We start from the raw sequence: 12,002 nt of genomic DNA on the forward strand, positions 1-12,002 counted from the left end.
GAATTTCAAACCCCACCCAGACTGCTTACTCCAGCCATTCATGCTTGGAGAACAGAATAGTATAAACTTGTCAAGTTCTGATATAAACACTGTAAAAATAAGCATTTTCCTCCACCATCAGTTTAATTTAGTGACTCTCCAATGATTTATATACATTTTTACTTCACTTATGTGAAAGAGCATCTTCTTGCTGCTGCCCAAGGTTGAGTTTCTCATCATGGGGAAAATAGAGGATTCAGCTGATCCTGGTGCAGGGGCCACATGGGTATTTCAGTATCCGTTTCTTTGTTCTTTCTCTCGTCACCTACATAAAAGGCAAGTTCAGTCAACTTTTATTTCCCCGGCTTTTGATCTGGAGTTGGCTCACTAGGAGTGTTTATGAATAATTCTGCTAGAGCAGGTTTGATAACACTAATCGGAATAAGGAGCTATTCTGCAGAGCCTCATACGTGGAGGTGTGGTGTGGGCGGGCACTTGTGAAATGATGCCGGCAGTTCTCCCAGTGACGGCAGGAGGCTGATGCTCTCTGTTTCTGTTTGCAGGGAGGAGAACACTGCTACTACCAGGGCCACATCCGAGGAAACCCTGCCTCATTTGTTGCATTATCCACATGCCATGGGCTTCAGTAAGTATCCCCCAGTTTTTTGTGCCATCCATTCTTTCAGTCCCTTATTTCCTTTAGTTTTAATGCACTGTAATTCACAGTTTTTATTTTATGTCAAGAGATGATTTTAAATCAGTGATGGGTCTGATCTTTTTCTCTTTTCATAAACCGAGCAGATTTTGAAATTAGGGACATCTGGGTGGCTCAGTCGGTTAAGTGTCTGCTTTCGGGTCAGGTCATGATCCCAGGGTCCTGGGATCGAGTCCCACATTGGGCTCCTTGCTCGGCAGGAAGCCTGTTTCTCCCTCTGCCTGCCACTCCCCCTGCTTGTGTGCTTGCACGTCCTCTCTCTCTCTCTCCCTCTCTGATAATAAATAAAATCTTAAAAAAAAAAAAGATTTTGAAATTATAGTTGCAGAAACAGACCAGGGTGTTGGGCATTAGGAGATGATACCCTTCAGTTGTGTTCAAAGTTTTTTCTAGTTTCATCCAAGTTGTGGCAAGCATGGTTTGGGTAATGTTGGTTTTCTGGATGCTTAGCCCCTTAATACCAGCTCTGCTCCTAATCCTTCTTGATGTTAGTTTTTTTGTTTTTACGGAATAACAGAAATTTCAGTAGGTGGAAGCTCTTGACTCCTTGCACAAAGACAACAGACTGCAAGTCACCTCAAGAGCTCGTGTGTTTCAGCCAGAATCCCACCTAAAACCAACAGCAAGCTTGTGGGAGGGTCCGTCTGTTCTCAGAAATCTCCAAGGAACGTAATTCGTCCTTCCTCGGGGGCCTTGCTTCCTTTCTCATAACCTTCGTTATCAAAGAATGTTTGCTGATGTTTAACATGGGAATACATCTACTTCCTCCGTTCTGTCGCTAATGGTGATACACAGGTGGCCCCCTCTTATTTATTTTGTGAACGCCTTATAAAGCTACGGTGGCATTGCTCTGTGTTCTACTTAGGTGAAATCATCTCAGTTCTTTATTGTTTGTTTTACTTTTTGGGGCACAGAACAAGCCAGCACTTTAGTTTTGTTAAGTTTTTGTTTGGAAACTTGAAAATGCATCCTATCAGCTCCCACGTTGGAGATCTGGCTTTTCCACGTAGCTAGCAGTTACTGAGTGTCTGCTGTGTGCCAGCCACCAGGAGAATCAAGGCAGTGAGAACGTGACTCTTGTCCCCAGCAGCTCAGAGTCCAGTGGGGGCAGCTAAGCTAGCTCGGGAATGGGATAGGTGTATTTGTTTTCTTTGAGAGAGAAAGTAGCAGAAAAATGCAAGAAGAGAGTGGGCACTGAGGAATGAGGTGGTGCTTGAGGATTTCAGACATGTCACCTGAGGAAGGTAGAGTGGGCCCTAGAACAGGCTTTGAGAGAGTCTTCCGAGAGAGGGCTAGGCAGAGAGGTCTTCAAGAAAGGTAGGAAGGAGATATGATGCAGGAGCCTGGAGAATCGAGCTAGTCTGCCTAAGTGGTGCCTCCGGTGAGGCTCGGGCAGTAGGTATGTCAGAGGCAGAAGGGAGAGAGTGTGGAACTCTGGAACTTACGTAGCCAGAGGAAGAAGGCCAGGTGCCTGAGAGCGTGGAAGACCTCCATCCGCTTATTGTTGGTTCTAAAAGCCCCTTGTTCGTTCTTTTACTTATTTTAAATACATTCTTTGACTAAAGAGACATTTTTACAAACAGGAATTCATGCCTCATATCTGAGGGCCTTGGTTTTCTTATCTGGAGAAGGAAACGTTGACGTGCCCTTCAGTAATAGAACTGTTCTATCTGATCTCAAGATGATAACAGCTCTTAGCTAAGAATAGTACGTCGGGCCCATTGACATTTGTGACAGCAAATGTATGCCAGTGATATAAAAAAGAAGAGGCATTTTTCCCTCTCTCTTCCTCTTAAAATCTCAAAGTTACCACATAAGCATCTTGCCCAGCACGTAGTCCACTTTGCTTTCCAGTTTTCCAAATGGACACTGCATTTGTGAGAAGCAGTGAGAAGGCATCACTGCCCTCCAAGGGCTCTGGTAGACCTGAGACCCTGGGACCAGGGGCTTGCTACTCATCCTACATAGGCATTTGAAGCAGATGAAAAAGAAACTGTAAGGAAACTTTAGTGACTAGATCAGGAGTAGAACCCAGAGCCAGCTTTAGTTTTAAACAAAGTAAAATTTACCTCTACCTTGATAATCTTTTCATTTAAAACTAAATGGAAGGAAACAAACAGAAAATGCACCATGTGTCTATGAACACTGTCAGGATTGTATATAAGCATATTTGGGTGTTCTCAGACTTCTATGAGCGTGTTGGATAAATTTACTCTTGTTCCTTCTTTTATTATTACTTCTCATGTTGATTTTACCTTCTGAACAAAAATTGCTGACAAATATTTTGGGAGATATTGCTAAATATTAAATAATTTATGTTGTCTCAATTATAATGATTTAGATAGGAAATAGATTATTTCATCCATGACTCATCTTTTATAAATTATCAAGTACATATGGAGATTTTTCATTTTTCTTGATTTACTGAATTCAGTTGAAGAACATAAAGGGGGAAAATCATTAGTTTTCTATGTCTTTTGCATAAAGAACCTGCAAATGCACATTTTGGTTTTCAAATTCAAAGGGCTAAGGGCAATATTTTGGTCCTGGTATGTTTGATGTTATGACAAAATCCTGTAACTATGGGAACCTAAAAGAATGGAATCAAATGTAAGTTTATTGCCCTCTTGTGGCAATTTGTAAGAATGGCTGTTTCTTTTCAAAATCTTGTTTCAGTACAGCCTTTTAAAATTTCAGCTCAATTGGCCTTATAATAAGTAGGTTCTAGCTGCAGGTTTTTTTTTTTTTTTAAAGATTTGATTTATTTATTTGACAGAGATAGAGACAGCCAGCGAGAGAGGGAACAAGCAGGGGGAGTGGGAGAGGAAGAAGCAGGCTCATAGCGGAAGAGCCTGATGTGGGGCTTGATCCCACAACGTCAGGATAACGCCCTGAGCCAAAGGCAGACGCTTAACCACTGTGCCACCCAGGCGCCCCAAGCTGCAGGTTTTTATCAAATACATACCGTGTGTGGACTCACTGCACTTATTGGAATTTATATGTAACAGAAAGGTGTCAATCCTCAAAGAAAGCAAATAAAACGTAGACTTTTTAATAGTTAAAGAATTACTAATGGCATATTGTCATATTGGGAGCCAGAATCTTCTAGATGTTTATGGTGTCAGATTTTGCATTCTTTACACTGTGTATGATGATGTTTAAACCCAATAAAAGTCACTGGTTTTCACATTTGACACTGACCTAATGCAAGAGGAAATAATACCCTGTATTATTTATTTATTTATTTAATTTATTATTTTTTTTTTAAAGATTTTATTTATTTATTCGACAGAGATAGAGACAGCCAGAGAGAGAGGGAACACAAGCAGGGGGAGTGGGAGAGGAAGAAGCAGGCTCACAGCAGAGGAGCCTTGATGTGGGGCTCGACCCCACAACGCCAGGATCACGCCCTGAGCCGAAGGCAGACGCTCAACCGCTGTGCCACCCAGGCGCCCCTACCCTGTATTATTTAAACAAAATAATCTGCTTGCTGCTTAATCATCATAGCCGTGTGAACTTTGGCAAAGGGTGATGGTTCTGTACAGTTTTCTGGATGATTCTGGCCAGTTCTCAGCAGGGGCAGAGAGAATGTCTACTGTCATATTTGGTCTACTGTTTTGAAAAGGCTCCCCTGCCCCCAACTGTTATTCCTTGGGCATGTATTGTCAGTAATATCTTACAAAATGCATCTGTTTATCTTTAAATTCCAAATGCAATGTCATCCAAATTCAAAAAGTGTACTTCGGTTGAAAACTTTACAGATGTGAGAGTAGCTGTTCTAAGGGTGTATGAAAGTTGAGGACATGTGGAAGATGTTACAGCAGGAATGAAAGAATTTGGATAGAGGCAGAGCTGGAGGCCATTATAATTAGAGCTCAGGGAAACCAACTGATTTCACTAGCCATCTCCAGCCTAAGAGATCAGAGCCCAACTCCAGATTTATGCCCTCCCTGCATCCTGCTTCCATGTGCCCAGCGCATTCTGTCCTTCCTGCGGCTTTTCCCATTTTATTAAATGGGAATGCCGTCTCACCAGTTGCTCAGGTCAAAACCTTGGAGTCTTGACTGACATGACTCTTTCTTGCATACTCCATTTCAAATCTGCCAAAAAATCCCCTTGGTTCGTTCTACTTTTGAAAAGTATCCAGAATTCGACCAGTTCTCATCATCTCCACCAATACCACTGTGATCTAGGTGGCTACCATCTTTTTTCACCTGGATTATCGCGATAACTGGTCCATTTCTATCCCTGCCATCCAAAAGACTATTGTAACACAGCAACTGGAGCAATTATTTTAAAATTTAATAGTGATTGTGTTTCCCTTTGCCTAAACCCCTGCAGCGGCTCCACATGTCTCTCAGAGTAAAAGCCATAGCCCTTAGAAGGGCCTGCCTCATGTGGTCCCCACTCTTCCTCTGATCTCATTTTGTGACCCTCCCCTCACCCACCATCCTCCAGCCACACTGCATCCTTGATGTTCCTGGAGCACACTTAGGGCTTGAGTCTGACATGGTCTTTGCACAGAGACCCTTACGGCTCATCCCTTCACTTCTTTCAGATCTCTGTTTAAATGTCATCTTCTCTAGAAAGCCTTTCTCTGAGACTCTCTATAAATCAACAGTCTTCTCTCCTTGGTCTCTACACCCAGTCCTCTGGCACCATTCTTGCCCTTAACCTGCTTTATTTTTCTCCCTAGAATTGTTCACCACCTCCTATATATTTATTTGATGATACAGCTTTTTTTGTCTGTCCAACCTAGAATGCATATCAGCACCACGAGGGCAGAGAATTGGTCTGTTTTGTCCATTACTGTGCAGATGGGCAGTTCCGGAACCAATCTGCCTGGGCTCTCTCTCTTCCTGACTCTGTCCTTCCTGGTTATGTAATTTGGGCAAGTTACTTCATCTCTTTGGGCTTTGGTTTCCTTCTCTGTGAAATGAGTATAGGCAAATGTATGAGTGTACCTCCTTCACACATTTGTGGAAAAGATGAAATGAGTGTAAAGTTTCTAGCTAGTGGTAAGCTGTTGAAATGTGTCAACTCCTGTTATGAGAGCATCTTCAGGTGTGTGGTATGAAGGCAGTTCTTGGTAGAGTCCCTGACAGTCTGCATCAGAACCACCTGGGATTTGTTTAAAATGCAGCTTCCTGGGCCCTTGCCAAGAAATCTGAGGAAGGCCCTGAAAGCTTTACATTTTTGCAAGCTCTCCGGATGACTATTTGCATATTAGAGTTTTAGAATAATGTGTTGCAGGGAGGATAATGGGCCACAATTAGAGAATGATAATCCTGAACCTGGGGAAGGGTCAGGATGAGGGAACCCTGCTGCTTATGGGGAGTCAGAGGGAGGGGCCTTGCCCTTTTAGTAGTGTGTGTGTGCTTGTGTGTGTGTGTGTGTGTGTGGTACAGTGCAGTGTGTATGTGGGGTGTCGTATTGGGAGGTATGTGTGGTGTGGTGTGTGGTATGTGGTGTGTAATCTGTATGGAGTGTGTGTGTGGTGTGGGGATTGTGTGTGTGGTGTGGGGAGTGTGTGTGTGGTGTGATGTGTGGTGTGTAATCTGTATGGAGTGTGTGTGTGGTGTGGGGAATGTGTGTGTGTCTGTGTGTGTATAGTATGAGGTGTGTATCTGGTGATGATGAGTGGGACCGGGAAGTGAGTGTTGAGAAGTAAATTGGTCCTCTGGAAGCTGCTGATTTTAAAACGATCTTGTGCTGAGGCAAGAATCAATAGCCATGCCTAATTATTTTCTTGTCCTTGGCAGTGGGATGTTCTATGATGGGAACCACACCTATCTCATTGAACCAGAAGAAAATGACACCTCCCAAGTAAGTGCTCCTTCTGTTTGCTGTGGCAAATGTAAAAATTGATATTGGGAGCTTTTCTCCTTCTTTTTTCCTCCTCTTTTTGTCTCTATTTTATTTTTATATTTTTAAAGTCAGGATAGTAAATATAAATATGTACATATATATAAAATTAAATACTAAGACAAAATCAGAAGTGGTTTTTTTTTTTTTAAGTCTGTTTTTTACTCTGTATATTGGAAATACTTTCTGAGGAGTTCTGAAGCCTCCATTTTTGTTCTTTCTACACCGTAATGTGCTAAGATTTGTCTTAGTTTGCTCAGGCAGTCGTAACAAGACAGTGGGGGGCTTAAACAACAGAAATTTATTTTTGCACAGTTCTGGTGACTGGAAGTCTAAGATCAAGGTGCCAGCAGGGTCTGTGTCTGTTGAAGTTTCTCTCCTTGGGATGTGATGGCCTCCCTCCTGCTGTGTGCCCACCTAGCAGAGACACAGAGCTGTGGTATCTCTTATTCTTACAAGGACACCAGACTCACCCCACCCTTACGACCTATTTTAACCTCTATCACCTTCTCGTATGTCCTGTCCAAATACAGTCTTATTGGGAATTAGGGCCTAAACATATGAGTTTTGTGGGGGGACACACATTCAGTCTATAGACCAACTCCATAGATACGTGATTTTCCACCTCTCTTTCATTTTCTAGATTTCAGATTTTTCTCTGTTGCCTGTTGTCTGTAGGGCCTTGTGCTGATGAAGTGTAGAGAGATTTAAGTTTTCTTAATTCTCTCCTTCATTTTAGTTGCAACATTCATTTTCCACAAATTAAAAAGCATTGAGTTTATATTGTAGACTGCAGAGAAACATAATACACTTCCATTCTTGCTCTGTGCACATAGATATTCTTCCTTGTATTCAACATTGTTCAAACACTTAGGCAAGTAATTTCTAAAAATACACTGTTTTGCCACCCACAAAGGGAAGCTATTTGTTTTTTGTTTTGTTCTTGTTTTTTTAACGATTTTATTTATTTTTTCGAGAGAAAGAGAGTGAATGAGCATGAACCAGGGTGGGGGGGGCAGAGGGAGAAGCAGGCTCCCCACTGAGCAAGGAGCCTGATGTGGGTCTCAATCCCAGGACCCCGGGATCATGACCTGAGCCAAAGGCAGATGCTTAACTGACTGAGTCACCCAGGTGCCCAGGGGAAGCTATTTGTATTGTATTGTATTTTCTGGTTGCCTGTTGTTGGCTTTTATATCACTTTGCCTGGACAGGTGATGTTTTTTTACAGCAATATCATGAAACTTGACTGTTTATGACATTCTATTTTTTTTCATTGAGGAACCAGAAATAATTATTTGAATGTTCATTAATTTTCTAAGGTGAAACATGGATTTTTGTCTTTTGGTTTGTCACATAACTTGTTTGACATTTGAATTTTGGAGCAAGGTCCATTTGGGCATCTGCTTGTACCGTCATTTTACTTCCTGAAATGAGAAGAGTGTGAGCTCTGCCATCTTTGCCTTGGCAAGACTATCTGGCTCTAGAAGTGGGGCAAGGACCCATGGAAAGGAACCAGTTATAAAAAGCATTAGCCCATTCTCCCAGATGTGTTACTTCTCCTTGGGGGAATAGGTTCATTCATTTATTTTCCATTACTACATGCTCTGGCTTCTCTGCAGAGGCATTTTGTTTCTAATAGGAGATCTCTCCCATGCTGGGTTACTCCAGGAGCAGGAGAGGGTTGTACGGTGGCCCATTGCCTTTCCAAATCCAGGGGAGTGCATAGTCAAGCTGTGGTTCTTGTAGGAGTTTCAGCTTTTTCAGCTCTTATTTCCTGAGACTGGAAATAACTGGTTGCACCTGCTTAATCTCTGTTGTTTGTGTTCTTTTAGGAGGATTTCCATTTTCATTCGGTTTACAAGTCCAGACTTTCTGAATTTCCCTTGGATGATCTTCCATCCGGTATGATATTCATATTATGACTTTAGAAAAAAAGTCAACTTTAATAATTCATTTGAATGCTTTAACGCTAATCTATATGTGTAATACCCTTAGCTCATGACTGCTCATAACAATTTTAGAGAGAAAGTGGCATCAAGTCAAGGACATCAAGAGGGGGAATAAAATGCAAACTGACTTCACCTTTGTAGCGGATGAGGTTGGAAAGAGGTTGAGCACATTGAAGGAAGACTTTTTAAAATTAGAGAAAATCAGAGTAAGGTATTTCTTTTTTTTTTTTTAAAAGATTTTATTTATTTATTCGACAGAGATAGAGACAGCCAGTGAGAGAGGGAACACAAGCAGGGGGAGTGGGAGAGGAAGAAGCAGGCTCATAGCAGAGGAGCCTGATGTGGGGCCTCGATCCCATAACGCCGGGATCACACCCTGAGCCGAAGGCAGACGCTTAACCGCTGTGCCACCCAGGCGCCCCAGAGTAAGGTATTTCTGAATGGAGAAGTAATATTCGAGCAAAAATTGGTCTGCATAGACAAAATATAGAAAACTTCCCTTTCAGTGAGATACTGATTCTGTAAACGTAGGGATGAACTTGTAATCATTTTCCTATTTGTTGTTTTCCTCAGTTGTTTTCCTCATCTCTTTTTGCCTCAGCATTTTAAGACAGAATGATTAGAGATTAATGCTCTTTATTATTATTATTTTTTAAAGGTTTATTTATTTATTTTAGTGGGTGGGGGGCAGAAGGGGAAGGAGAGAGAGAATCTCAAGCAGAGCCTGGAGCCTGACTCGGGGCTTGATCCCACAACCCTGAGATTTTGACCTGAGCTGACACCAAGAGTCAGACACTTAACTGACTGTGCCACCAAGACGCCCCTAATGCTTTTTATTATTATGTCCTTTTTTTGTGAAATTAGTCTTTGCTTCTCATGTGTGTTTGTTCACAGGCCCATTTATTTATAGATGCTGGTTTGAGCTGCTTCCAAGTCTTCACATGACAAGTAGGGCAGGGTACTTATGTTTTGCTCATTAGTGGAGCAGTGATTATATGGAGTGCATTTGTCTTTGGTTTTCTCCCCCTGAAGGTAGAACACACTCAGAATATCTGGTGTGGCGACGCTCCCTTTCCTACTTATTAGTAAGCCCTGACCATGGCTATAGTACATTCTAATTTTTAATCTCATTTTTATCTTCGCTATAGCTCTGTGAGATTGATATAATTATCCACATTTTATAGATGAAGAAATAGGCTCAGCTAGCTTGTCTTTTCCAGGGTCCAACAGCTAGTCAGGGACTGAGCAGGGGTTTGGATTGGGCCACTGTGAGAATGTGCTGGGAGAGAGGCACGGGGGAAATGGAAGAATTATCCGCTGAGAGCATATCCTTATTAACTACTGCTTTGGAAAACCACTTAAACGTTCACATTGTTGGGGCGCCTGGCTGGCTCAATTGGAAGAGCATGTGACATTTGATCTCGGGGTCATGAGTTCAAGCCCCACATTGGCTATAGAGATTACATGAATAAAAACTGAAAAAAAAGGTTTACATTGTTTCCTCATTGGAAAATGAAATGAGTGTTTGCTAATGTCCCTTCTCTGAAATAGATTTGTAACTCCTTGATCTTCTGTAGTTCTTCTCCTGCAAAAGGATTAGGGGATGCTCTTTTATAGAACTCGCTCTTATCTGCAAATAAGCATACAGATGCTCTTACTTTACACAGGTACTTTAGACTGTTTCTTTAGTTACTTATGAAACTTTTTACAATCCCTATGATGGGAAGAAAATAAATCATGAGTAGCTGCCTGAGAATAAAGCTACAATCTAATAGGTCTTACTGGAAGCAATAGACATTAATTAATAAAGTAATAAAGATCTCCCTAAGGTCTTTACTGTGATCCAGTTGTACAAATTTTTTTTTTTAAGAATGAAATGTTTTCCATCATAGTGGATTCTTTTTTTGTTTTTTAAGTTTTTATTTTTAAGTAACTTCTACACCCAATATGGGGCTTGCACCTACAACCCTAAGTTCAAGAGTTGCATGGTCTACCTACTGAGCCAGCCAGGCACCCCTAATCATACAGTTTTTTTAAAACACTTTGTTCGGGGTTTCTTTTCAACAGAAACTTTAAGATGACTTGGCAGCTTTGCTGTCATTAAAAATGACTTTGAACATCTCCTTCCAAAACTCAGGTCTGTCTTATTTAGTTTCTGGTTTTCTTTTCTTGTCAGAAGTTGGCACTGTCAATTTTAAGAGTGTCATTTGTCTTTTTAGATGCTTGGATTTATTCTGATAAATTAGAAAAAAATTCTTGCGAAATAAGCTCAAGAGTAAGCTTATTTTTTTAGATTTAATAAAGTTTTCCTGGGTCTTGGATTATCAATACCTTTGTCTTGCTATGCATTATGTATTTCCCAGAGATAGAATATGATTAGGTGTTCCCCAAGCGTGTTTAACCGTGGAACCTTTTGTTTTATATGACACATCTCTTAGGACTAGTGTCCCTAAGAAAACATTTGAGAAAGGTTTATTTATTTCCTATGGGCCCCTTAGCACAGTCTGTTTTTAAAATTCCTACAATGAAATATATAAATCTTGTATACCACTAGATGAGTGTTGGCACATGTGCCCTCCCTTGTAAGATCTGGCACATTCCCATCATCCCAGTACCTTCCTTTGTGCCTCTTCCCAGTCAGTACCACCCACTTCTGCAATCTGACTTTTTTTTCCCCATAGATTAGCCTGTTTCAGATGTTCACGCAAATGAAATCACACATTGTGTTCAGCTTCTTCTGCTTAGCGTATGCCTGTGAGATTCATGTTGCTAGAGGTTAGCAACAGTTCATTCTTTTTAATTAGAGTATGCTCTGCTGCTTACAGTTACCACCGTCTTTTATCCATTCTGTTGATAGACATTTGGGTTGTTTCCAGTTTTTGGCTATTACGAATAAAAGACCTCTAAACATTCTTATAAAAATATTTTTTGTGGACCCATGTTTACATGTCTTCTGTCAAATACCTGGCAGTGGAATTACCGGGTCTCAAGGTAGGTGTGTGTTTATGCAGCAGTATTCTCCAACTGCAGCGTGCATCAGAGAATCACAGGCTGCTGGCTCCATGTCTAGAGGGTTCTTTCAAGCCACTTAATTGAGATTTGATGGACATTAGAGAAAAGCTGTATGTAATTAATGTATACAACTTGACGAGTTTGCAGATACACATCCATGAAGTCATCACCATAATCTGTGCCGTAAGCGTACCCATTAACTCCAAAAGTTTTTTTTCCACCGTCTTTATTATTGTTATTTTAGTAGTAATAGTAGTAATAGTGAAAAGAATACAACATAAGATCTATACTGTTAGCAAAATTTATGTATACAATATAGTATTATTAATTCTGGCCACTTTGCTAAACAGTAAATCTTTAGGACTTATGCATCTTGTACAACTGAAACTTTGTGCCCTTTCACTAATACCTCCCTGTTTCCCCCTTTGCTCAGCTCCTGGCAACTATCGTTCCACTTCCTGCTACTAGGAGTTTGACTATTT

At 41.1% G+C, this 12,002-nt stretch overlaps 1 protein-coding gene across 11 annotated transcripts in view; it reads left to right on the forward strand.

Moving 5' to 3' along the window:
• ADAM22 (ADAM metallopeptidase domain 22) overlaps positions 1–12,002 on the forward strand; it is a 215,519-nt gene that overhangs the window by 130,988 nt on the left and 72,529 nt on the right. For all 11 annotated transcript variants that reach the window (XM_034667309.1, XM_034667300.1, XM_034667303.1 and 8 more), the window contains exons 5-7: positions 543–625; positions 6,457–6,520; positions 8,392–8,461. In XM_034667309.1, coding sequence (XP_034523200.1) covers positions 543–625; positions 6,457–6,520; positions 8,392–8,461 — 217 coding nt within the window. The remainder of the gene's footprint in view (positions 1–542; positions 626–6,456; positions 6,521–8,391; positions 8,462–12,002) is intronic.

The sequence above is a fragment of the Ailuropoda melanoleuca genome, chromosome 1, assembly GCF_002007445.2.
Source record: "Ailuropoda melanoleuca isolate Jingjing chromosome 1, ASM200744v2, whole genome shotgun sequence".
NCBI classification, from domain to species: domain Eukaryota; kingdom Metazoa; phylum Chordata; class Mammalia; order Carnivora; family Ursidae; genus Ailuropoda; species Ailuropoda melanoleuca.